The sequence below is a fragment of the Mobula birostris genome, chromosome 8, assembly GCF_030028105.1.
Source record: "Mobula birostris isolate sMobBir1 chromosome 8, sMobBir1.hap1, whole genome shotgun sequence".
Classification (NCBI taxonomy): Eukaryota; Metazoa; Chordata; class Chondrichthyes; order Myliobatiformes; family Myliobatidae; genus Mobula; species Mobula birostris.
In genome coordinates, this window is record NC_092377.1 from 89,008,419 (window position 1) to 89,036,018 (window position 27,600).

Sequence of the window (27,600 nt, forward strand, 5' to 3'; positions counted from 1 at the left end):
CTGCAAAATGATTGAAGTGAGTAAGAGATTCCCATGAACTGTTTATCCTCACGTGGCTTGGCATTGTGGGATTGCTGTCAGCTTATGATTAATTAGGTCTTGTATTAGTTTGGCTAAAAATGATGTCCGACCTCCAACTTCCCAGTAATGTGCATGATGTTCTTGGATTTTTGTTCAGTGAGTGGTCTTTAAAATCATCACAAAATAATCAAGACCTGTACTCAATAGGATTGATTTTTCTTTAATTGTAGATGACTACCAATCAATCTCCTTTTTTGGTAACAACTATGCATGTAGAATTTCAAATCTAAAGTTGCTGCAACAGATTTTTACAGTTTCAAATTTAAAGTGCTTTCTATTCGGTGTTTATTCCTCTCATTTTTCATTTAGTTCTACTTTCACTATATTTCTCTTCCCAAATCAGATTTGATATTGATCTACTTCCAACCCTTATCTCAGACTTTCTTTTGCTGTTTCTCAAACCTCTAATCTCATGTTTTGACCCATTGTTCACCACAAGGTCCTGTTGCCTTTGCTGCGTCGCCATCAGTTCCCAAGTCCACCAACTTCTGGGAAAATGAAAAAAAAACGTAACACTAAAACTTTCATGCAGAAGTACAAAAGTGAGGTCATGCCTCTCTAGCAAAATGCAGGGAATAGATCTTTTCTGTAAGTATATGCTTTCTCAATTTTTCCTGTTCTGTCTATACCATTCCAAATATAAATGAGCCATCTTGAGATATTGAGCCTTTTTGTTTCTGGATCTGAAATAAATTGTAGCACCGGCCTTGAGTTTACAAATAATTACAATCTTTCTAATATAAATGCAGTGGTATTATATTGACAGCAGCACATACTCAATGATTGATCCTCAATTCCATTTGATCAAATACAACTGGACTTTGAATGGAGTATTTAAGAAATGGATGATACATTTTTGTTTCAGCATATATTCCAAGATGAATTATCTACTTGTGGCTAACCAAATTACATATACTTCTTCCCTGTGTATGGACACCATCAACAATCAGCTATATATTATGAGTATATCAGGAATCAATAATTGAAGCATTAAAAGGAATAATGATGTGTAACTAAGGTGACTGGAGTTATGATGCTAAATACCGGAGAATATGACTATCAGAGAAAGTCTTGTTCAATAAAGACATGGAGTGGAGGACTTGAGTTAGGAGGAGAGAGTTGGGATAGTTTTCCCTGGAGTGAATGAGGCTAAGGGGTGACCTTATGGAGGTATAAAATTAAGAGGAACATGGATAGAGTAAACATTCACAACTTTCATCCCAGGGCAGTGTAGCTTAAAACTAGATGGCGTAGGTTTATGCTGAGAATGAAGAAACTTAAAGGGGATCTGAAGGCTAAGTTTTTTTTATACAGAGGGTAGTGGGTATATTGAATGAGCTGCTAGAGGAAGTGGTAGAGGTGGTTACAATTATAATGTTTAAAGATCATTTCGACAGATACATGGATAGGAAAGGTTTAGACGGATATAGGCCAAATGCAAGCAAATGAGATTAGCAAAGATAGGCGTCTTGGTTGGCACGGACACACTAGGCCGTAAGGCCTGTTTCTATGCTGTATAATTCTATGAATCAATTCCAGTTTATAACTGTGTTCCAAAACTCTTAGATAATTTCTCTCATTCATTTTATTCTTATTCTTAAATAAATTAAAACATTTATTTCAGCCTGGATGTCCTGGATAAGTCTTGGGGGTGAACATTTGTCACAAAGATGGTAATATTGCTTTGACCTTGCAACTGGAATATAGTGACTGCCAAAGAATTTATATAGAAGGGGCATTGAATATTTATCGGCCACCAGACAGGGATAACAGAACAAAACCTAGATTTTAATCCAAAACATTTGGAGTAATGTTATTATGCACATTAGACAAAACCAGGGAAAGCTATAGGATTCTAAGCAAAATGAATGAATTAAAACTCTGTCTTCTCCAACAGAATTGTGTTTCACAGAAATAAAAGTGTAGTGATAGGGATGTTATCATCAACAAGTGTTACTATGTGTTTTGACTGATCTGAATTTCAAAAGGATGCAACGTCCTGAATTACAAAATGCCAAAATGGTGATAGTGATTCAGGAAAACCATTTCACTTGCAAGAAATAACTGTTCAGGGGAAAAGATTAAGGACTGATATATTTACTATATAATAATATTAAAAGTACACTCAGACTAAAAAAATATTATTGATGGTATTTATATTTGGTTAAGCAAATGATGCTCATAGATTTACTTGTATTTTGACCTTCTGTGCAAGGTTTTGTTTTGGTAAACTTATCTGCAGCAAGCGTTATAAATTCACCGTACTCCATAAGTTAAAGAAGTAGTTACAAAGAGTTAAAAATTACAAGGTTACAGCTCCAGTTATTGTTTTAAAGCAATTACTGCTTTCTCAGATCACTGTTTTTGTTAATTTGTGTACAAGTCTGGAAGCAGTGTTGTCGTGGTTGGTTCAGTTATCTACTCCCCAGCCACCCCCCCCCCCACACCCCTCACTCCTCCCCATCTTCAATTTTTCAAATCCAAAATCTAATTAACCCTTTCCTACTTTCCGGCAAGTTGCAGTTGCTGAGTGTAAAGAGGCGTCTTATTAGCTTTTCTTTAAAGTGTCAAGATTTAAACTGAGTGGATTTCTCAAATCCGTCATCAGAAAATTGACAGGGCCAAGTAGTCACGTTCTAGGTCTCAACAGAATAACTTCAATGCATTTTCTGTCCTTTAATAAAAGTGATGTGATTTTTGGAAAGGAGTCAATAATGGGAGCTGCTGTAAAAAGATGGAGATGTGGGCCACTTATTCCATCCCTGTCCACATAGATACCTTCCCTACGAATCAGGGGCTCCCAACCTTTTTCATGCCATGGACCCCTGCCATTAACCGAGGGGTCCATGCAACCCAGGTTGGGAACCCATGTTCTAAAAGGAGTGAGCTCCCCTTCATCCTCAACCCTACTAGAATCTTGGAAACAGCTGCAAGGTGAGTATATGGCAAAACTGAGGCAACAACGTGAAGTATCTATTAGCTCTTAGGTAAAAGTTATTCCTGCTCTTAGCTATACAGATTAACTGACTGTAGAAGTACATAATCAACAAATTGATTCTTGATGGGTACATTGAAATATTAGTTGAGCCTATGGACTTAACCTACAAGCTAAATGTATGAACGTGTACTTCTGGACTGGAGAACAAGCCACTTTTACTGTTTCATCTAAAAATAGGTTTTTGGTGATTTAATTTGAAATTTTCTGCCATCACTGACATACAGGGAGTTTACAAATGAAGACCTGCTGTGCAGGCATATTCCATGGAAATCAGCATAGAATTTTGGTGGTCGAAAGTCTTGGAGATGCCCTCACGTAAGACCATAAGAATATAACGCATAGGAGCAGAATTAGGCCATTTGGCCCATCAGACTTTTCCACCATTCAGTCATGGCTGGTCTATCATCCCTCTCAACCCCATTCTTCTGTCTTCTCCCCGTAAACTTTGATTCCCTTACTAATCAAGAACCTGTCCACCTCTACTTTAGATATACCCAGTGACTTAGCCTCTATAGCATCTGTGGCAATGAATTCCACAGATTCACTATCCTTTGGCTGGAGGGCTTAAGGAAAGCTTTCAGCTGACTGGAATGTTGAGAGTAGAAATTGGCAGGAATTAAAGGAATGAATGAGAGTTAGCCTGGCGGTGAGGAGAAGGGGGATGAACATGAGGTGGTGCAATGTCATGAGGATAGCAGTTGAGAAGGACAGAGTGGACTGAGAGGGAGAGAATGGTAAGGGTGAAAGTTGTGTTTAATTAGAGGAAAATCAGGACTCATCCAATGTCAGATCTTGACAAGCAGTATAACACTAGAGAGGCAGAGGAAGGTGGTGGAGAGTTGAAATCAGGGCAACGTCACCAGACGCCTAGAGATCTGCACCTGTAGATGATGTTGCAAAGAGCAGTAGATAGTTGGGGGAAAAGGGGTGAGATACACCATGAGGTGAAGAAGCAGACGTAACAGTCAGCAGCAACTAACAATCTGCTGCAGGAGCTCATAACAGTCTGTGGGTCGGAATGGAAACCAAATTGTCTGGTAATAGCTGGGCACATTGGAAGTTGCAAGCCAAGCATGAGGAGTCACACTAGCTGCATTATCAGAGTGATATCCCTCAGATAAGACCCGATACTGTGTTCTCTCTGGATGCTAAAGATCCCATGTTATTTTCAGGAAGGGCAAGAAGTGATCTCTGGTGCCCTAGCTAATATTCATCCCTCAATCTTTAACAATAAAACAGTTCCTCTAGTTGATTTCACATTGCTGTTTTCAGGGTCCACTGCACACACATTGGCTGCTTCTGAGCACACAAAATCTATCTTATGTCAACGAATACGATCGTTGGGTCCTCCATCAGCTGTGAAGGACTTCGGGGAACGTGCTTGGAGAAGGACAAATCTTTCTTTTGGCTGGGCAGTGGAAGAATTGGTGAGTAACAGCAGAATGGCCAAGACAGTCAGGTCTTCTCTGGTCACAGTCACAATGGACAAGAAGTGTGACATAGATTAGCCTGCTTCAACACTGTAACCCAGGTGATGACCTGAACCTTGCAATTGGTTCCTGTGACAGTTCAAGAGGGCGGCTCCTCCCCCAAATTACTTTCTCAGAGGCCTCTAGGGGTAGGAAATGAACGCTAGACCTGCTCACATTTTTAATGACCCAAAAAACCAAGCAAGATCTCGAAGTGAATCTCAAGTCAGAATTTGCTGCAGCAAGAATACTATCTGAATTTTAATTTGCCTCAGAAGTGAAATTGCTTCCAGAACAATGACAGTAATAGCAAAGTTTTCTTAGATACAAAAGCAAGCTATTTTGTTTTGAAAATAATGAATTAATTAAGGGAGTTAAGGAGGAAACCTTTCAGTACACAAAGCCTCAATGGATTTCCTCCCCCCCCCCCAATACCTACAGATCCCAGCTCTCTCTGTCAACTATCAAACCCACCCCCCCACCAACTTTAGCACCATCACCTCCCCACCGTGTACCTGCAGGTGTCATGTTCAGCAAAATACACAGGCAACTGAGTGACAATTACACCCTTCCCACAGAATACACGCTAACACAGGTTTGCTTAAGTCTGCACGAATGGTTTGAACAGGATTGAAAGCAGTCTGAATGAAAGATCAATGTAATCCTCTCCTCCCACATAGCCCTCCATTTTTCTATCATCCATGTGCCTATCTAAGTGTCCTTAATGTATCTGTCTCTACCACCAGCCCTGGCAGGGTGTTCCACACGTCCACTACTCTGTATACTAGAATTTCCTTGGACATCACACCCATCCAAACCGCCCCCCCCCATACTTTCCTCCAATAACCTTAAAATTATGCCCCCTCATATTAGCCATTTCAGTCCTGGGAAAGAAAACCTCTGGCTATCCACTTGATCTATGCCTCTCATTATCTTGTATACAGCTATCATCCTTCCTTCTTCATAATCCTAACAAATCACATCCAATCTGCTTTCCCATGTTCAGGAAAAGTAAAACACAAGTGAGCATGTCAAGCATCTGTCCATAACGTTAAATAGTAATGCATTAATTTCACCTACAGTTCCCATACTATAGAAATACAAGAATTCAAGAATACAAGGATAAGGAAATACAATTCCTGATGACATAGGAGTCATTTAGTTCATCACGTCTATACCAGTCCTCGAAGCAACTCCATTCACTCTCACGGGCCCATTGACTGCACCTCATTGCCTGTCAGTCACCTACACGCAGGTATTGGAAGGGTCCTGAAGCTATGAAGCACCTTGCTGTGTACTGAGCTGATAGCTTTGATCTTTTACGATGAGATTTATAAAAGGAATGTACAATGTGTACCCTATCAAAGGTCTGCTTGCAGAGAAACACATGGCTGCTCAAGCAGGGCAAGGAATCATAATCATTATTTAGCTTTTCTGGAGACATTTCAGTAAGTGTAACTTTTTCAGGCATGATTGTCATTCTTCTCTCTTTTGTTTTAAATATTGGACCCTCGTCAAACTTTATTTCTGAGCCAGCACCTCTGAGAACAGATTATCAGTTCATTGCTGATGGTGGAGCTTGCCGAACACAACTGGTAACCATATTTCCTGTGCTAAACGCTAGCATGGCACTGTTAGCTGGAAAGCACATTGCGGTCCTGTGCTTGAGAAAAGCATTACATAAATGGAACCCCATCCTTCTTTGGGAAGTGGAAGTTATTTCTTTTCTTGGTTAACATTCCAGCTGCCTTCAGTCTCTCAACCAGGACTCAAGGACAGACTGCACACTGGATTATTCTGTAGGTATAAAAGATGCCAGAGGCAATAGAAGGAGCTTGACTGCTTTCCCTTTTAACAGCACAAGCTGCCCTTGATTCTAGTAGTTAGTGATACAGCATGCAATTAAGATAGAGAAAGTACACAAGGCATTGTGCCCATGCCCGCTGGCTGATGAACAGCCTTGTGTGTTCAACTCCCTGCCTTCTATTTTCAGAGAAGCCTTTGTGTCATAGTTAGGGTGATTTTCTTCTCTTGAGCAATGTCTCTGTGATTGAGCTAGAGGAAAAGCGTGTGAAAGAAGTGTGTTAATGCACCAATGCAACAGAACCTCAAAATAGATTTTCCACAAGGAATTTTGTTGCAAGATCTCCTTAATCTTTCCACAATATAAATGGCAATAAGGTAACATGTAGGGTGATCGTGAGAAGAAATCCAATTATAATACATAAAGGAAAAGTTCACAGTTAAGGGCACAACCCTTAACAGAAGTGATGTACGGGGGGGGCACCTCAGGCTCCAAGTCAACAGCTGCCTGTAAGTGGCCACGCAAGGTGAAAGAGTGGTAAAGAAGGCATATGGCATACCTGCCTTTATTTGTCCAAGCATTGAGTTCAAGGATCAAGATGTTATGGAGCAACCACATCTGGAGTATTATATTAAATTCTGGTTTTCCCATTATAGCAAGTACGTGGAGGATTTGGAAAAGATGTAAAGAGGTTTAACAGAATGCTGCCCAGAATAGAGCTATATGGAGAGATCAGACAGACTTGATTGTCCTCTCTAAAGCAGCAGAGTCTGAGGGCAGACCTGACACAAGTTAATAAAATCATGAAAGGCATAGGGTAGACCTCTTCCCCAAGGTCAAAATGTCAAACACCAGAAGGCACACAATTAAGAAGTTCAAAGGATATGTACAGGGCAAGTTTGTTTTGCACAGAGAATAGTGGGTGTGCGGAATGCACCACCAGGGACAGGTAGTGGAGGCAAATAGAATAGAGGATTTTAAACGACTCTTAGAGAGGTGCATGAATGTGTAGGGTTATGGACCACGTGCAGGCAGAAGGGACTGGTTTAATTAGATGCAATTAGCTTAATTAGTTTGACATGACATCATGAGCTGAATGGCCTCTTCCTGTGCTGTACTGTTCTATATTCTTTGTCATAATTCACTGAATCGTTCAGGTTGCATTATTATGTGATAGTATTCCCATTACTGATTATGGTTGCATAAAAAAATAAATATGCTGCAGAGAGTTGTAAACTTAGTCAGATCCATCATGGGCACCAGCCTCTGTGGTATCCAGGGCATCTTCAAGGAGCGATACCTCAAAAAGGCGGCGCCCCTCATTAAGAACCCTCATCTCCCAGGTTAAGCATTGTTCTCATTGCTATCATCAGGTAGGAGGTACAGGAGCCTGAAGGCACACACTCAGTGATTCAGGAACAGCTTCCTCCCCTCTGCCATCCAATTTCCGGATGGACATTGAACCTGTGAACACTACCTCACTACTTTATAATTTCTATTTTTGCACCACTTCTTTATTTAACTGTTATATATATTTAATGTAGTTCATCATTCTTTTCTATTATTAATTGCATTGAGCTGCTGCTGTAAAGACTACAAACTTCATGACATATGCTGGTGATATTAAACCTGATTCTGATTTTGGTCTATCATGATTTACTGCAAGCTTTCATAGTTTTTTTTTAAAAGAACCATAATGGTAAAGTTACATTTTAGCAGTCATCCTGAAGGACTCAGGGAATAGTCTGTGTTCAGTAAGAAATTTTGTGTTGGCACACTGCATTACCCTGAATGGTTGCACATTCTTAATTTGTGTCATGTAGCTACTGATGAGGTCCAAGGTAAACAGGAGATAACACTGACACTGCAGAATGCCCTGCCTTTGATCTGCCCTTGGAGTCTCATTGTTCATGCCATTGGTCATTAGTGCACCTGGAAAGGTGTTGCTGCACTCAAATTGATGTTACCTGCCAGCAACACAACAACAAAGGCACTCATTTATTGGTCACAAAACAAGGATTAATTACAAGCCTTTTCTCACCTGACAAGTCTAACCCTCCTTTCCCTACTGAGTTTGCGCATGTTCGACCCACAGGTGCTGACTGCCATTTTACAAGAGAAATAGCTGCCACAGAATATTTAGAACTGATCCTCAGTGTGCTTTGCTGGGGCCACAAACCATGGGGGTGGTGTGGTGTGTAAAAGGCCTGGATTCAAAACAGAGCTCAGTGGCAATTCAAGGCTAAATCATTCATTAAATTGGGTAATTTTTATTAAAAGCTGAACACAGACATTTTAAATGCCTTTAGCTTAAACTGACATGCCTGACAGATAGATGGGTAGTAAAATATAGAACATAGAAATTTACAGCTCATTACAGGCCCTTCAATCCACAATGTTGTGCTGACCGTGTAACCTACTCTAAAGATTGGTACTTTAGCGAGAGGAGTGAAAGTACAGAGAGAAGATCAAACAAGCTGCAGTGGGTGAGTTGCCTGGACATTTGGTTGGAAACACGGAGACCGAGAAAGGTTTAGGGATGCGGAGAAAGTTAAAGAAAACGTATTTAGTGAAGGGATGCCAGGAAGAAGGGCTTAGGCTGCTTAAAGATTTTGGCATTTGTGATGGGGCCACCAGGAGGGAGTGTCCCAACCAGAAAAGGCCATAAGATCCAGGGCACGAAGTAAATCTGGAGGAAGGAATGGTGAAAGGAGGGGGCCAGGGAGAGAGAGGCCCTGGAGGGCTCTAAAGACTTAAGAGAATTTCAGATTCCAGTCAGCAAGGACAAGGATATGGTGTAGTTAGCACAGACATAGTGGGAGGGAACGATGGTTTATTGAGACCTTGCAAGAAGGGATAGTTAAGAAAAGGTCCACAGTTCTAAAAATAAAATTGCAACCTTTCAATAAATGCATTAATTTATACAACAAAAAGTCTATCAGAATCCTGGTTCATTGTAAATTAGCACGAACTCTACACGCTTCAGCGACTGCGTCTCTCAGGCCTCCCCTTTTTATATTAATGCTACCTCATTAAGTGAGTACATGATTCACTTTTGCTGCCTTCCCTGGCAGAGGTTCATACAGCACACAAAATGTTCTCTCCCATCTCAAGGTCAGACAAGCTATCTCATCTCTACTAACAACAGTGACTGCTCGGCAATAAATTTATCAACCCATTACTCCTTCAGCACAGTGTGAAGCAAGCCTCAATTTTAACAATAGTGCGAGCTGATTCACTAATTGAGCAACAGATTCGGTTGAGGCATTAAAAAACGGCCACAAAGTTCCACCATTCTGGATTGTATCTTAATCTTTGCTCATTTCAAGTGCTGGTTACCCTTTGTACTGAGTCATTACCAGCAACCTAGTTTCTCAGTTTTGTCAGGAATAGCAGTCTTTGTAGCTTAGGGTGCCCTGGGGCTCATCAGAGAAAGCAATAAATGCAACAGATGAAAATTGGAAATGATGAAGTGGGGAAGTTTACAGGTGTAAAAATTTAGCCAGCATAAATATTACAATATGTGTTTTTTCACTTTGTCGAGTGGGAAACACATAACCCAATACCTGGTTCAGATCTCTTAATTTGCTGCAGAACCCTCACAAATTTGCCTGTAGTTTCTATACTTGACTCTGACTTTAACTGCAGTTTCACACTTGAACCCTTCCATTCAGCCTTTGTTATGTATTCTTAGTATTTAGTGGAGCCCAGTACCTGGAATTTCCAGAATCCAAGGCACTATTCAAAAAGGAGCAAAGGAGCACTCCCAGTTTTCCAACCAACATCCACCTCTGACAGTACCTCTGAATGGCTGTGATAAATTGGTCGTCAGGTTATCATACTGTCATTCTATCTGTATTTCAGTTTAACACGCAAATAGTCTCTCAAGTGTTTTGGGATGTCCTGAGATAAAGAAAGTTGCTATATAAATGCAAGTTCTCTCTTCCTTTCATTTCTACCATCCAACCATTGAAGTATTTGTGATGGAGAAGCCACGTTCCTGCTAATTCCAAAATCAGATCAATAAAACAAAATAATTACTCCCACTTCCTCAGGCTCCATGATGTCAAGGAAAAAAATGGCAGAGAGCAAAATAAATGAAAAGAAAGTAAATTGCGTTTGCCTTTAGCGCTGTTGGGCACTTGCGTGCCTTGCAAGCACATTGCAAGGAAAATCAAAATGTACGCTAGTATTTCCGAAACAGTTTCCAGGCCTCTGTAGCTCAACACCTCTGATCCTCTGGTAAACGATTTACTACACAGGGTGTAAGGATCCAAGAGAAAATAGATCACTTGCGCTCTATCATCAGGGAGGAACCAAGCCTATCTGAAAGATTGGAGGATGGAAATATTCGGGAACATATCTGAAGTGGAAGTGACTTAAGATGAAATATAGGAACAGGAATAGGCCATTCAGCCCTTTGAACCTGTTCTATTATCCAATTATTCCATGACCAAAATGTCATTCCTTGGAGTGAACACAAACATAATTTTAGTTTAGCAAAGATCTTTCATCACATGCAAATCAGGAGCATTTCAGTAATGATACGGAACTTCACAATTCATTGGATTCTCACGAGGGACAGACAATTCACCATCTTAAGGACAACTAGGGGCAGGCATGGAATGCCAGGCTCGTCTTCAATGCACATAACCCAAAAATGATGGAAGAGGTCAGATTCAGAGCAACACAGGTGAACCTTGCGGCCATTTGAGCTATTGAAGGCTCAGAGGTCAATATATGTTGGCAAAAGCAGGGAGGTAAATCAGCAGTAAGGCATGGATTAAATAATGATTGCACTGATGCTGCCATCTCATCGCATTTTGTGCGCTTTTGTTTTGCCATGTAACTTGCTGCTGAGCATCAGAATTTGGCAAATAAGCTGCATTAACACTGGTTGCTGAACAGACCAAACCTTCTGCAACAAGTCACACCTGCAGGAACCATTTCGCCTCAGTCACGCCTGAGTAGTCAAATTTGAAGAAGTTATCAAATTTGAAGAGATGAGTAAAGTCAGGTGTTGTGTAACTTGCTCTGAAGCCTGAAAACCAGGAGGCTCCCTATGATAAGTTAATTAGCGTCCATCATGTCACCTAGCATATAACTGAGATCACCTTGCCTACCTGGGTTGTTGCTAAGACCTCATGCAACATTAAATGAAAACACTGTGTAAGGATCTGAGCAAAAGGGGGGAACAGTGTTTGTGTTGATCAACATCAATGCTTAGAGTTGGTGTCAAGGTGATCGATACATTTTGAAAATAATGTGACATTTCCCAATTTGCCACACAGCGAGCAATCTTCTGGAAGAGCATGTACAACTACACAAGCACATTGTTGCTTAATAGCACCGCTCGTTACCATGGCAAGAAGTACTGATATATTAGAGCCAGTCGGTTACCTTGAATGCTCCTCTTGAAAAAAGCTTTGCAGCCTTCACATGACCAGACTCCATAGTGATACCCTGAGGCGTAATCACTGCACACTGCGCAGTACCGTGTTTCCTTACTGGATTCCAACGTCGCCACTGATGGGCTGTTCTGCTCGCTGGTGCTGGGCAGGTGGTCATTGGCTCGTCGTCGATTGTCACTGTTAATTCTGCGGAATCACAACAGGATAAGGAGAGCAGGGTGAGAACCAGGCAGGACAGGACTCCACCGGGCCTTCGGGGGGGGGGCACGGGGGGAACAAAAATACAGTGTGCTATGTGTATCTCTGGGGCTTCCTCCTCTTGCGGAGAAGAAACCGGTCACTTTTTGTGCACTGATTGCTTCAGCAAGTGGATTCCACAACTCAGCTTCGGATGGGCTTTAGCAATATAGTAGTGGCCAAAAATCATTCTGCAGAGACGCCAACAGAATGGTCAAAATCTAGTAAAATGACGGGTGCACGTTAACATCCAGAAACATTTGAAAGTTATCAAAGGATTCACTTCATCATCTCTGTGCTTTCTTTAGTACCAATCTTTACTCTTTCTCTATATTTTCCCCCCTTTTCAATCATTTATCTGATTTCCTTCTGAAGGTTACTCTTGGATGCTCCTCTGTCATGCTTTCAGGCAGCACATCCCAGAACAAAGTTTTTGTAAAAGTTTTTTTTTAATTTTGAACCAACTGCATGTTTATTTTCAAGAATAAAACAATTCTCATTGGAATACTTTTACTTTTTGTGGGTTCAGAAAATTATGGAAAAACCCAATGTCAGTCACAAGCTTTGAACTCTGACAGTGGAAGTCTGGAATAATTCTGATAATTATGGCCCTACCAACTCTATAGGGTGGCGGGGTGGAGATATGCCTCTACCAAAGGAGGTGTTGGGGGCTCTTTCCCTCCGCTAGTCTGCAGGTCACCCTTGGGCAATGTTTAGCACTTAGTTCTCCCCCTCCCACCCGATCAGGATCACGTGAGGCCATGGGAATGGGTGGTGGTTGTTCGAATGAGCAGCTGGTGCATATAAGCAACACATATCAAAGTTGCTGGTGAACGCAGCAGGCCAGGCAGCATCTCTAGGAAGAGGTACAGTCAACGTTTCGGGCTGAGACCCTTCGTCAGGACTAACTGAAGGAAGAGCTAGTAAGAGATTTGAAAGTGGGAGAGGGAAGGGGGAGGTCCGAAATGATAGGAGAAGACAGGAGGGGGAGGGATGGAGCCAAGAGCTGGACAGGTGATTGGCAAAAGGGATATGAGAGGATCATGGGACAGGAGGCCCAGGGAGAAAGAAAAGGGGGAGGGGGGAAAGTACCCAGAGGATGGGCAAAGGGTATAGTGAGAGGGACAGAGGGAGAAAAAGGAGAGAGAGAGAAAGAATGTGTGTATATAAATAAATAATGGATGGGGTATGAGGGGGAGGTGGGGCATTAGCGGAAGTATGAGAAGTCAATGTTCATGCCATCAGGTTGGAGGCTACCCAGACGGAATATAAGGTGTTGTTCCTCCAACCTGAGTGTGGCTTCATCTTTACAGCAGAGGAGGCCATGGACAGACATATCAGAATGGGAATGGGATGTGGAATTAAAATGTGTGGCCACTGGGAGATCCTGCTTTCTCTGGTGGACAGAGCGTAGGTGTTCAGCAAAACGATCTCCCAGTCTGCGTCGGGTCTCGCCAAAATATAAAAGGCCACATCGGGAGCACCGGACGCAGTATATCACCCCAGTCGACTCACAGGTGAAGTGTTGCCTCACCTGGAAGGACTGTCTGGGGCCCTGAATGGTGGTGAGGGAGGAAGTGTAAGGGCATGAGTAGCACTTGTTCTGCTTACAAGGATAAGTGCCAGGAGGGAGATCGGTGGGGAGGGATGGAGGGGACGGATGGACAAGGGAGTCACGTAGGGAGCGATCCCTGCAAAAAGCAGAGTGGGGGGAGAGGGAAAGATGTGCTTAGTGGTGGGATCCCGTTGGAGGTGGCGGAATTTACGGAGAATAATATGTTGGACCCGAAGGCTGGTGGGGTGGTAGGTGAAGACAAGGGGAACCCTATTCCTAGTGGAGTGGCGGGAGGATGGAGTGAGAGCAGATGTGCATGAAATGGGGGAGATGCGTTTGAGAGCAGAGTTGATGGTGGAGGAAGGGAAGCCCCTTTCTTTAAAAAAGGAAGACATCTCCCTCGTCCTGGAATGAAAAGCCTCATTCTGAGAGCAGATGCGGTGGAGACGGAGGAATTGCGAGAAGGGGATGGCATTTTTGAAAGAGACAGGGTGAGAAGAGGATTAGTCCAGATAGCTGTGAGAGTCAGTAGGCTTATAGTAGACATATCACCAGGTACCCAGGTTATGCGACTGCAGACGCCAGGAAATCTCTGAAGAGTATTGATAACGGCTGGGGTTACCCATCTTGTAAAGATGCTGCCCAGAAGAAGGAGATTTCAAGCCACCTCTGTACAAAAAGCTGAAAGAACAATCACGGTCATGGATAGCCCGTGATTGGCCACATCATACAACATGGCACATAGTGAATGAACCAACTCTATGTCCACTGCCTTAGCACTTATCCTGACCAAGGGTTGCTATAATCTTAAGGAATAAGTTATTGAACAAAATAAAACAGTGGTGATAAATCAAAAACAGACCAGAAAACATGAGCTGGACAGACAGGATCAGATGGCCAGATCAACCATGATCTTATTGAATTGAGGAGCAGGCTCAATGGGCCAGATGGCCTGGTCTTGCTCTTGCTTCCTATGTTCTTATCACTCATGGGAATGCAGCTCCATGACGCTTGCTTTGAATCGGAGGATATCGTTTCGGGAGGAATAGCAGAAAGGGAAAGTAAAGGAAAGGAGAGAAGAAGCAGAACAGAAATACAGGTGAAGAAATATAATGAGCTGCAAGTGAGCAGCAATAGTTAAGTGGAAGGATGGAGATGCACAAGGGATGGTGTTGGTATTCTGTCAGAAATAAAAGATAGTTTGAAACCGGGAGGGTGCGGAGCTGAAAGGACAACAGGCAAGTAGAATGAAAAGCACAAAACTGAGTCAGCCCAGGGGAAGAGGGTGAAGACCACTATGAAGGAGGAGAATTTTCTCCCACCCTCGCCAACTTCAGACCCTCTTTACAATCCTGAGTCAAATCATGACTGATGTTATAGGCCAGATTTCCACAGATCAAAATAGGCTATTGCTTATCTGACTTGTCAACAGCATTATCTGATTTGACAATGCCAACAGCATTGTGAAAGACCCCACGCACCCCTCATACAAACTCTTCTCCCTCCTGCCATCTGGCAAAAGGTACCGAAGCATTCAGGATCTCACAACCAGACTGTGCAACAGTTTCTTCCCTCAAGCCATCAGACTCCTTAATACCCAGAGACTAGACTGACATCTACATCATTTATTATTATACTGTAATTTGTCCTCTACTGTGTCTATTGTCTTGTTTATTATTTATTGTACTGCCCTGCACTGTTTTGTGCACTTTATATAGTCCTGTGTAGGTCTGTAGTCTAGTGCAGTTTTTATGTTGTCTTATGTAGTCTAGTGTAGCCTTGTGTTGTCTCACTTAGTCTAGTGTAGTTTTGTGTTGTTTCATGTAGCACCATGGTCCTGGAGGAACGTGGTTTCATTTTTACTGTGTACTGTACCAGCGGTTTATGGTCGAAATGACAATAAAAAGCAACTTGACATGACTTGACTTAAATAAGCATCATCCCAATGTACTCCATTCCAAGTGGTTGGAAGATTAGAACACATGGATTCCAGGCTGAGTTAGCAAATTGGATACAAAATTGGCTTGGTGGTAGGAGGCAGAGGATGATGGTAGGGGGTGGGGGTAGGTTGCTTTTCAGATTGCCGATTTGCAACCAGTGATGTGTCACAAGGATCAGTGTTGGTTCCTCTGCTGTTTTCCATTTATGTTAATAATCCAAACAGGAACATAGGAGGCATGATTAGTAAGTTTGCATGTGACATCAAAATTGTTGGTCTACTGGACAGTCTAAAGTGACAACAAGATGTAGATTAACAAGGACACCGAGGAAGGGAATGGAAGAAGGAATTTAAATTGGACAAGTGTGTAGTGGTGCATTCTGGGAAGCTAAGCCATGGCAGTACATGCACGATGAACGTACTGGGGCCCTGGGGAATTTTGTTGAACAGAGAAACCTTGGGGTACGAGTACATAGTTCCTGAAAATGGGAACACAGGCAAAAAGAGTAGTGAGGAAGGCATGTAGCACGCTTGCTCCCATCAACCAAGACATTAAATTGGGACATCACATTGCAGTTGTACAAAACATCTGTAAGGTGGTGTTTGAAGTGCTATGTGCATTTCTGGTCACTACTCTATAGGAAGGATGCAGTTAGGTTAGAGAGAGTGCAAAAAGGTTTACAGGAATGTAATCTGGATTGGAGAGCATGAGTGATCAGGAGAGATCAGATTTTCCCTGAAGAGAAGGCTGGAGGTGACGTGACAGAGGTATATGCAATTATGAGTGGCATTGATGGGGTAGATAACCAGTGTCTGTCTCTCTTTGGTGGGGTTGGTTAAATCTGGAGTCCATAGGTTTAAAGTAAAAGAGAGGAGGTTTAAAGGATCTAAAGGGTAGATTTTTCACTCAGAGAGTAGTATCTGGAATGAGCTGCTAGAAGAAGTGGCAGGGACAATGTCAATATTTAAAAGACATTTTGACAGGTACTTGATTGAGAAAGGCAGAAGGAATTTGTGCCAATAAGTGGAATTAGTAGAGGTAAGAATGATGGTCAGCATAGCCATGATGGGCCAAAGGGCCTGTTTCTCTGTGGGTCAACTCCTTAACTCTAAAATATCCTCTAGTCCAGGGGTTCACAGCTTCAGTCATGATCTCCATACAATCTGACAGAGCTTGAGCAGTTTTGTAAAGAAGGATGGGGGAAAACATTACAGTGTCCAGATGTACAAAGCTGATAGAGATCTATCCACACAGTGTCAAGGCTGTGATTGCTGCCAAAGGGCATCTAATAAATACTGACTTGAAGGAAGTGAGTACTTAGGTAATCAATTATTTTGTGTTTTATATTTGTAATTAATTTAGATCACCTGAGAGCTACAACATATCTGGTAGAAAACTTTGAAAGGACTTTAATACAGTGCCTATAAAAAGTATTCACACCACCCCCCCAACCTTCCTTACAAGCTTTCATTTTTATTGTTTTACAACATTGAATCACAGTGGATTTAATTTGCCTTTTTTTTTTGACAATAATCAACAGAAAAAGAAAACATTTAAAGTGAAAACAGATCTCTACAAACCGATCTAAATTAATTACAGATATATAAAAGGAAAGAATTGATTGCATAAGTATTCATCCCATTTTAGATGACACACCAAATCATCACTAGTGCAGCCATTTGGTTTTAGAAGTCACATAATTAGTGAAATGGAGATCACCTGTGTGCATCAAGGTGTTTCGATTGATTGTAGTAAAAATAGACCAGTATCTGGAAGGTCCAACTACTGGTGAGTCAATATCCTGGCAAAAACTGCACCATGAAGACAAAAGAACATTCCAAGTAACTCTGCGAAAGGTTCTTAAAAAGCATGAGTCAGAAAATGGATGCAAGAAAATTTCCAGGTCACTGAATATTCATTGGTGTACAGTTAAGTTGATCATCAAGAAATGGAAAGAATATGGCACAGTTATAAATCTGCCTAGAGCAGGTCGTCCTCAAAAACTGAGTGACCGTGCAAGAAGGGGACTAGACAGACATATGGAGAACTTACAAGCTTCAGTGGCTGAGATGGGAGAGACTGCACATACAATAATTGTTGTCTGAGTGCTTCACCAGACGCAGCTTCATGGGAGAGCGGCAAAAAGAAAGCTACTGTTTGAAAAAAAACTCTCATGAAATTCTGCTAGAGTTTGCTAGAAAGCATATGGGAGACAGTGAAGTCAGCTTGAAGAAGGTTCTATGGTCTGATGAAACCAAAATTTTGGCTATCAAACTAAATGCTATGTTTAACTACATCATGCTGTAGGGATGCTTCACTGCAGCAGGCCTGGAAGGCTGTGAAGATGGAGGGTAAAATGAATGCAGCTAAATAGAGGGAAATCCTGGAGGAAAACTTGATGCAGTCAGCAACAGAACTGTGACTTGGGAGAAGATTTGTTTTCCAGCAAGACATTGACTCTAAGCATAAAGCAAAGCTACACAGGAATGGCTTAAAATCAACAAAGTTAATGTCCTAGAGTGACCATTCCATAGTCCAGACTTCAATCCAATAAAGAATTTGGGGCTGAACTTTAAAGTGGCTGTTCACTCACGATCCCCATGCAAACTGACAGAGCTTGAGCAGTTTTGTAAAGAAGAATGGGGGAAAACATTGCAGTGTCCAGATGTACAAAGCTGATAGACACCTATCCACACAGACTCAAGGCTGTAATTGCTGCCAAAGGGTATCTAATAAATATTGACTTGAAGGGGGTGAGTACTCATGTAATCAATTATTTTGTGTTTTATATTTGTAATTAATTTAGATCACTTTGCAGAGATCTGTTTTCACTTTGACAGTAGTCTTTTTCTGTTGAAGAAGAAGAAAGCCCTTAACTCTGAGTGGAGTCATCGGGACGCCATCATGACGGGTTTTTTTTAGCGGGCTTTCTTATTTTTACGAGGCCGAGTTGCTAGCTCAATGCTCAACCCAGCACAGTTGGAAAGCGTGCAAGGTAGCCAGCTGGATTCGAACTCAGGAGCTTTTGCTGATGCCACTACGCCACCACCTGTTGATCAGTGTTTTTAAAAAAGTCAGATTAAATCCATTGTGATCTAATGTTGTAAAACAATGAAACATGAAAACATCCAAGGGGGGTGACTACCTTTTATAGGCACTGTATGTTGTGGTATTGAGAAGATCAAAGTTTTCTTTTGGGTAAATTTGTGAGCGTCTTTCTGATAGACTCTTACAGCACAGACACAGGTCCCATCAGGCCACAAACTCAGCCTTACTCACCTGAAAACCAACAGAACCAGTACAGGCTAACACCAGAATGAAAGGATCTTTATGTTTCCACTCAGGCAACAAACGTAAACATACACTCAGTGCCCACCTTATTAAGTACACCAGTACGATTGCTCGTTCATGAAAATATCTAATCAGCCTTTCATGTGGCAGCAACTCAATGCCTAAAAGCATGCAGACATGGTCCAGCAGTTTAGTTGTTGTTCAGACCAAATATCAGAATGAGGGGGAAGTGTGATCTAGGTGACTTAGGTGGAAGGTGTTTGGTGCCAGACAGGGTGGTTTGAGTATCTCAGAAACTGCCATTCTCCTGGGATTTTCATGCACAACAGTCTCCAGAGTTTACAGAGAATGGTGCAAAAATCAATAAAGACATCCAGTGAGTAGCAGTTCTGTGGGGAAAAATGCCTTGTTAATAAGAGTGGTCAGAGGAAAATGGTTAGACTAGTTCATGCTGACAGAAAGATGACAGTAACTCAAGTAACAGTGGTGTGCAGAAGAGCATCTCTGAATGCACAATACATCAAATCTTGAAGTGGACGGGTTACAGCAGCATAAGACCACGAACGTACACGCAGTGGCCTCTTTATTGGGTACAGGAGGTCCCGAATAAAGTGGCCATTCAGTGCCAAGATGGGGGAAAGCTCAGATGTCCGTGGCTTATCTCAATATCACTTTTATCCCCTTTTGCACTTACAGAGAGCAACTATTGTTGAGAGAGACAATCCCTTGACTGATGTATGCTGAACAACTCCTCACAATATAAGTGAACATATGAAGAGGTTTAATACTTGGCTGAAGAATACAATAAGCCTTCGGAGAATAATGCCTTTGAGCTCATGTGGTTAACAGGAGACCAGATGAAGATCTAGAAAACAGGAAGGGGTCAATTCGGATAAATCATTGCTTGAAAGCCAATGATGTCAAGAGGCCCTGGAAGTGGAGAAGGTAGTGGAATTAGACTGGGATATCAAGGAATACATAGGGATTGCAAATAGACTAGATAGAATATGACCTGAGAGTGGGATTGGATAGAAAGTTAAAAGACTATGGAAAGTAAATAGAAGAATAGAGAAAGATTCATAGAGAAATACAGCACAGAATTAAGCCCTCTGGACCCCAAATGCTTGTTAACCACCAGCCACCCTTTTACACCACTACAACATTGAGTCCATTTGTTTTATACTCTCCAAACTCTCATCAACTTCCACCAGGTTCCACCACTCACCCACACTCTAGGGGCAATTATGAGGGCAAATCCACGTCATTATTTGTTTATTTAATTTCGAGATAGGGCATGGACCAGGCTCTTCCGACCCAATGAGCCAGCACTGGCCAGTAACCCACCGACTTAACCCTAGCCTAGTCACAGGACAATTTACAAACATCAATTAACCTACCAACTGGTCCGGGTTTGGAGTGCGGAAGGAAACTGGAGCACCCGAGGGAAACCCAGGTGGTTCGTGGGAAGAACGTACAAATTCCTTACAGGACGGCACCAGAATTGAACTCCAGACTCTAGAACACCTGAGTTGTAACAGCGTTGTGCTAACCACCACACTACCGTGGCACCCTTGTTCAGGATGACAGAAGTAACCGGGGGGCAAACCCATCTGGTCTCAGGAAACACGCAAACTCCACTCCCAGAGTCAGGATTGAACCCGGGCCTCTAATGTTGGAAAGGAAAGGGACAACACAGGACTCGGACTGGATTAAGATGGGATATTAAACGGAATGGTAGGTGAGTAGATGAATTGGATTTCGTTGGACCGTGCATTTGCAGAGAGTGAGCAAGATGGTGAGATTAGACTGAACGGAACACAAAAGCCAGGTGGAATGAAAAGCAGAGAGGAATTAGATTATATATGATATTGAAAGCCTATAAAGGAATGTGCAACAGACTGAAGTCATTCTGAGAGGTCTGGACATATAAGAAAGAAGGGCTCAAATTAGATGAAATATTGAGGAGCATAGGGAATAAGCAGGTGAGTTGGATTAGACTAGAAACCATATGTGGATAAAAAACACCAGCAAAGTTGAGCACAGTAGCCAGTTTGTTTCCTGTGCATTTCTCAATTCACAGGCAAAGTACTTCTCTTCAAACCTCTGCTTTAACCTGTATTTTAATCAGGTATAAACTGGAAAGGAGGGGTCTATTTAGCCTTGCATGTTTTTTCTACTATTCTTTAACTTTATGGACTTCAACTTCAGGCACACCCTCTAGATCCTTTTTAATGCTCCCTGGTCACGTAATTCCATTTACACATTTCCTCCAAATGTACCTTGAGTTAATGATAATGATTCAGTCCCAGAACTAAATTAACAATTGGCACTTGCTGAGAAAACTTCAAAATGTGTTTACTGATCCAATGATCTCAAAACCGAAACACTTGCTGAATCAATTTCTATCTATGCCAATCATGGCACTTCACTGCAACAAGTGTTGGATGTTGGACGGTTAATTTATTTTACTCTTTGGCCTTTTTCCACCTTGCTCTCCTGTCCTGGGGATGTTGAGCTGCAATCAATGAGGCCTGGGGCTGTTTCCCAGTACAGGCTGCTGTTGTCCCAAGCAGTTGAAAAAACACATGGACATCTAAGGCCACTTGACTGCATTTCACGCTTGTGCCAGACAACAAGTGTGCCCCAGTTGGTGACCACAAGTCTAGTCTGTTTCTACCCAATTACCACAGCAAATCACTCCCAGCAGGAGTGACTGCCTAGTGATTGAGAGGTGATGATTTGCACAAGCCTCCAATCCTGCTCTAACCAGCATGTAGGAATTCCTGACTGTAGTCTCTATATATAAGACCATTGGACATAGGAGCAAAATTAGGCCATTCAGCCCATTAAGCCTGATTATGGCTGACTTCTTACCCCCCTCGACCTCATTCTCCTGTCTTCTCCTCTATCCTTTGACGCCCTGATTAATCAAGACCCTAACAACCTTTGGTTTAAGTTCAAGTTGAAGTTGAAGTTCATTGTCACCAGACTGTACGTGTGTACAACTGAATGAAACAATGTTCCTCTGGACCACAGAAAACCCGCAAAACATATATCACACACAGGACACAGAACAGAGTATTATCACAAATAAGTTAATAAAATATAGTTCAGAATGAACTATATGAGAGGCGACCTGATAGAAGTGTTCAGGATTATGAGAGGCATTGATCGTGTGGATAGTCAGAGGCTTTTCCCAGGGCTGAAATGGCTAGCACAAGAGGGCACAGTTTTAAGGTGCTTGGAAGTAAGTACAGAGGGGATATCAGGGGTAAGTTTTTTACACAGAGAGTGGTGAGTGTGTGGAATGGGCTGCCGCCGACGATGGTGGAGGTGGAAACAATAGGGTCTTTTAAGAGACTCCTGGATGGCTACATGGAGCTCAGAAAAATAAAGGGCTATGGGTAAAGCCTAGGTAATTTCTAAGGTAGGGACATGTTCGACACAGCTTTGTGGGCCAAAGGGCCTGTATTGTGCTGTATGTTTTCTATGTTTCTAAAATGCACATAGTGCACAGCACAGGTAAACAATAAACAGCTCGCTGTCCTAGTGACGAGACCTTGGTAGTGACAGGGTATTCATTAGTCTCACAGACTGAGGGAAGAAGCTGTTACCCAGTCTGGCAGTCCTGTCCCTGATGCTCCTGTACCTCCTTCTGACGGTAGTGGGTCAAAGAGATTGTAGAGATCCTTAACAATGTTTCAGACCCTTTATCTAGAATGCTCCTAGTAGATGCCACCAACAGTGGGGGAAGTGAGCCCCCAGTGACCCTTTTGGTGATATACACACAATGTAATCAATGGCTTGGCCTTCACAGCCACCTCAGGCAATGAATTCCAAAGATTCACCACGGTCTGGATAAAGAACTTCCTCCTCATCTCTGTGCGGAACAGACGTACTTCAGTTCTGAGGCTGAAACTCCTAAACTCCCTCACAATATCAAGCATCCACTCTATCTCAGTCTTTGAACATTTGACAGGTTTCGCTGAGATTCCCGCTCATTTTTCTAAACTCCAGTGACCTCTGGCCCAGAGCCATCAAACGTTCCTCGTACATTAACCTTGTCATGCCAGGAACCTTCTCTGGACCCTTTCCACCACCAGCATATCCTCCCTTAGATAAGGGGCCCAAACTGCTCACAGTGCAGTCTGACTAATGCCTTATAAAACTTCACCATTACATCCTTACTTTTATATTCTAGTCCCCTCAAAATGAATGCTAACATAGTATTTGCCTTTCTTCCCACTGACTAACCCTACAGGTACAGACAGTCTCAGGTTAGGCAGGGGTTCTGTTCTTGATAATTTTTCCATGTCAGACATACCCGTTTTCCAGACATCCCACCTCTCCCGGAAGTTCCGGGAGTCTCCAGCATATTAATAGTGGCTCCCTGATGCCCGCAAATTATATATAATGTCCCGGAAATTGATTTTTTTGAGATCGAGCGTGAGAGAGTGCGCGAGAGAGAGTGAGAGAGCGAGCGCAAGAACAAGAAAGCAAGCACGAGACAGCGAGCGCGAGTGAGAGTGACCACGAACGAGAGAGCGCACGCGCGCACGATAGAGAGAGAGCAAGAGCGAGAGAGTTCCAAAAAAAGTCAGAGTGGCAGAGTGTTCCAAAAAAAGAAAAGATAATACGTACATCACCCCAGACTACACTAAAGTGTACCTTTGCCTGATAGGGGTCAAAAATAATGACAGTGTTGCTCGCTGCACTGTTTACAACAGTAACTTTTCTATTGCTCATGGTGGGTTAAGACTGTAAAAGACATGTTGAGGTGAGTTTAACACGTGTCACTCGTTCATTAGCATAGCTAATGTTATTTAAACTACCTGGCTAGCTGCTAAGGAGCTACTCTATTGCAGACATCCCACCTCTCTCGGAAGTTCCGGGAGTCTCCCGCAAATTGATGGTGCTACCTCCCTGAAGTGAGTTTTTGCAGGGTGGGATGTCTGCGTTTTCTGTAGCTACCCATATTATACTGCTCTGCATACTCTTCCTACAATGCTTTCATTTCATCGAATGCCTATGTTCATCCGAATGCTAGCATAATTAAAGTAATGGAACATGCACTGTAATCCAGCTGTTGATGAATATCTAGAAACATTTTATATTGTCATTACTATTTTGAAATTTTTTTTTAAATTATGGGAGAAGATAAGTAAAGTCAGATTTCTGTAAGTCTAGTTTCTGGAAGGAAACTGCTGTTCTTCTGCCTTGTACTTTAGTGGCTTCTCAGGCCTGACAGGGCCAGTCCCTTCTGTGCTGGCCATTTATTTGCAGTATGAAGGCACAGACCAGAACTGTGGACTAGTCTGGTATGTATATGGAAGGACTCAAGCCGATTGGCCTGGACATAAACTTCAGCAGAAGACGATTTATAGCCGAAGCATATTAGACACAGATTTTTCCATCATTACTGTTTCTCTCAACTGTTGCCTCTGTTGCATTTCATTCCACTTTTCCAGTCAGTATCTTGGACATCAGTTCTGTGAACCGCGCTCAACAAAATGTGCACTTTTTCACTGATTTAATAAAGATAAATCTGGGCTCTGTGTATAGTTTTGATGAAGTAGAAAGGGAAGAACTGTTTCTCCTGGCAGGAGGACTGGTAACCAGAATCACAGCTTTAAAATAACTGGCAGAGCAAGCAGAGGAGAGTTGCAAAGGAGGACACCATCGTGTGGCTTGCCCATGTTTGGTGGAGGAGGGACACCTGATAGAAGGCTACGTGAACAATAAGTGTTTAAGAGAGAGGACTGAACTAACTGTGAACGATAATGGCACACCACCTTTTCCAGTGATTATGCTTTGGGCTTCAAAAAGTCTCTTGGACTGTGTACAGACAAGCCATTACTCATCCTCAGGCCCTGCCTCTCCAGTTTCTACCCAGACGCTCCTTGCTCATGGTTTCTGTTACGCTTGCATTCTCCTTCCTTGGGCCCGCATGGGGACTTCCAGCCCGCTCTCTGAAGTGGAGGTGGCTTAACCAGAATGAAGCAGGAGGCAAATGTCGCCGCTCCCGTTGGCAGCAGGTGATGTCACTGCGCCAAGCCCTTCCTGAAGGAGCACACTCAGAACCAAGGCACAGGACATGCTGCTCAGGCATGGTACACAGACACAGGCCGTATGTGAACATTGTGTTGGAGAAAGGTCAGTCCCACACCCTTGTTCTTTCCCCACGGCCCTGTCTGTCATGTTCTCCCTTTCTAATCCAAATCAGGTTTAATATCACTGACATATATCATGAAATATGTTGTTTCGTGGCAGCAGTATTTACAATAATAAAAGAACCATAATTTACAATATAAAAAACAATTTAGAAGAGGAACAATGAGGTAGTGCTCATGGATTCACTTTTGATTATTTCTCAAAATTAACCTGCTGCCATCGCCCTTTGCAACCCACTCAACTGCAGATCAGCTTCTCTTCCCTTTCTGACTCTGTCCTGGACCTGTGATGTTAACAGTTTCTCTTTTCACAGATTCTGCCCAATGTGCTGAGGGTTCCCGTGTTTTCTGTTTGTTTTTACTTCAGATTTCCAGCATCTGCAAATCTTCCCCAATTTGCCTTTAGCACTTTTCACAGATGTCTTCCTTTGCTGGATCCCTCAGCAAGTTGGGCAGCATCTGTGAAAAGTTTGTTTTTACTTCAGATTTCCAGCATCTGCAGATTTTCCCCAACTTGCTTTTAGCGCTTTTCACAGATTTCTTCCTTTCTACGTTATCAACACCTTTTGTGCTCCTGGGGACTTTTATTAACTGAGAGAGGGAGAAAACATAGTGGCACTGTTTTCTTCACAGAACTGGTATCCAGTGAATTGATTGCACAATCTAAAAGCAGCGTAACAATGACGACGGCAATCCAAGTGAGTGTTGAGGGAAGCTTGTTGAGAGAAATAGCCATAATAGAAAAACCTGTACCTAATATACTTGGGCTACAAATCATCTCCTGTTGACATTTATGTAGAGGCCAGTGGGCTTGAATCCTTCCCTACTCATAACAGACCAGTGTACGCTTCTGAAATGTCTCTTCTCAACCAGCAATTAGGGCTTAGAAACTCTAAACTGTTCAAAGCTCCTGAGTGCTGTTAGGAAATTTACGCTCAAAACGGGGGCTTTCTGATCCAGTCCCCCAACGTAGTGCAGCTGATTTCAAGTGTTTTACATCAATGTACTTCCACTTACAGAGAATAAATGGGTTTAACCCGCACCCTCCCCACTCCTGCACCTTACTACAGATTGCATCCTCGTATAGCTCTGCACTCGAGGAATTTTATTCTCGTCTAGGTTTGGGTTTGATTCAGATTACTCTGCTGTACTGACAACATTCAGCTTCAGAGATGAATGGGTGGACTGGCGGCCGAGTTGTGCTCGTTCTGCCCCTATCAATGCAGGGGACGGCAGAAGGCATGCAACGCTGTAGGAATTATCCCAAGGGTTTAATTATAGTTTCGTTCCTCCGACCCCCCCCCCCACAACACATCCCCTATCTCGTTAGAGCTCAGACAATTTTGGCAAGGAGCCTGAAGCCTCCGCCAAAAGATTAACCATACACCCCAACTTCACCCAGACACGCCACTGGGAAACCTGAATTGAAAGTTAGTCAGGGGTTCTCAGTGCGTGGTCTGGTTTTCCAACGGGGTGCAGTTACAATAAGACCCAAATTCCAGAAAAGGCAACCACACCACAAACAACTTCATCCATCCACACAGTGAAATCCGGGGCACACCCAAGTCTGAAACGGGTGCCAGACAGACTCCTTCAATGCAGGGGGAGCTGCGTAGCCCAGACTAAAACCAAGGCAGAGTTTAACGTGGCAAACTGTGAATGAAGTGACAGAGACCTCAAATATCGATTGGAAGCCACAAGAGAATAAGGGTTGTCATGTCCCAAAGCCGTATATCAGCATCAGTCCCGGGCACTCAGCAGACTTAAAGGCAAAGTTCAAGGGGGTCCACCACCTCTCCCACCACAACCACCCCACCCCTCCCCTGGTGTGTGTGGCATCTGGGAGGCTGCTGGGACAGCAGAGGGTAGCTGGGGTGGGGGTGGGGGGCTCACCTGTAAAAAGTTGACGGGGGTCCCTCGCGCAGCCCGAAGCTACTGCAGCCGTTCTGCTCGTTCTCCATGTAGTACGGGACTTGCTGGCTGTGGGAAACGAAGGAAGAGAGCTGGGGCGCCGTCTGTAAGAAGACCAGCGGGTTCGGTGACATGCTGTTGAGGGAGTGAAGACCTCCAATACTGCTGGAGCCATGCGAGTCCGTGGAGGGTGCATAGCCCAGGCTGGTCGGGTTGTACAAGGAGGCTGCAGCAGCAAATTCATAACCACCCTCCGGGTAATTCATCGTTCCTGCTTGATTTTTTTCCACATAGATTTCATTCAGAGGTCCATCGCCACTTATAGGTAACTGCAGAGTTTGCCTGCCAAAAGTGTCCAGCTCACTCGTCTGAATCTTCTGAAGCAGAGCGATCGCAGGTGATTTGTGATGGAGTGGGATTGCCATGCCCAGCATCCAGAGGAGGAGAAAGCAAAGACCTGAGCAGCTCCGGGTGTCACAGGCTGACACCGTCGCCTGTAGGATCGCACTTCATATCAATTGACCAACCTACAGAGGAAGAAAAACCTCACAGTCAGAAGACGAGTACTACAGCGCTCACTACTGATGACAAGGCTTCACAGACACTCCGACTGCTTTGTTTGACGAGGGGGAGATACGAGTGAGAGAGTGCAGGCAGAGGAACACATTCAAACTTCAGACCAATTCCTTCTCATCTGAACTAATATGCATTACAAAGGCACTGGCAGCCAGCC

General features: G+C 43.0%; 1 protein-coding gene across 3 annotated transcripts in view; it reads right to left on the bottom strand.

Annotated features, from left to right (window-relative positions):
- Nucleotides 1–27,301, bottom strand: part of esr1 (estrogen receptor 1) — a 204,294-nt gene extending 176,993 nt beyond the window's left edge. For 2 of the 3 annotated variants that reach the window (XM_072265621.1, XM_072265622.1), the window contains exons 1-2: nt 26,850–27,292; nt 11,753–11,949 (exon numbers count right to left, since the gene is read on the bottom strand). In XM_072265621.1, coding sequence (XP_072121722.1) covers nt 11,753–11,949; nt 26,850–27,292 — 640 coding nt within the window. Of the gene's footprint in view, nt 1–11,752; nt 11,950–26,849 lie in introns of all 3 variants that reach the window. The other variant, XM_072265620.1, reaches the window with a different exon arrangement.
- Nucleotides 27,302–27,600: the final 299 nt, after the last annotated feature.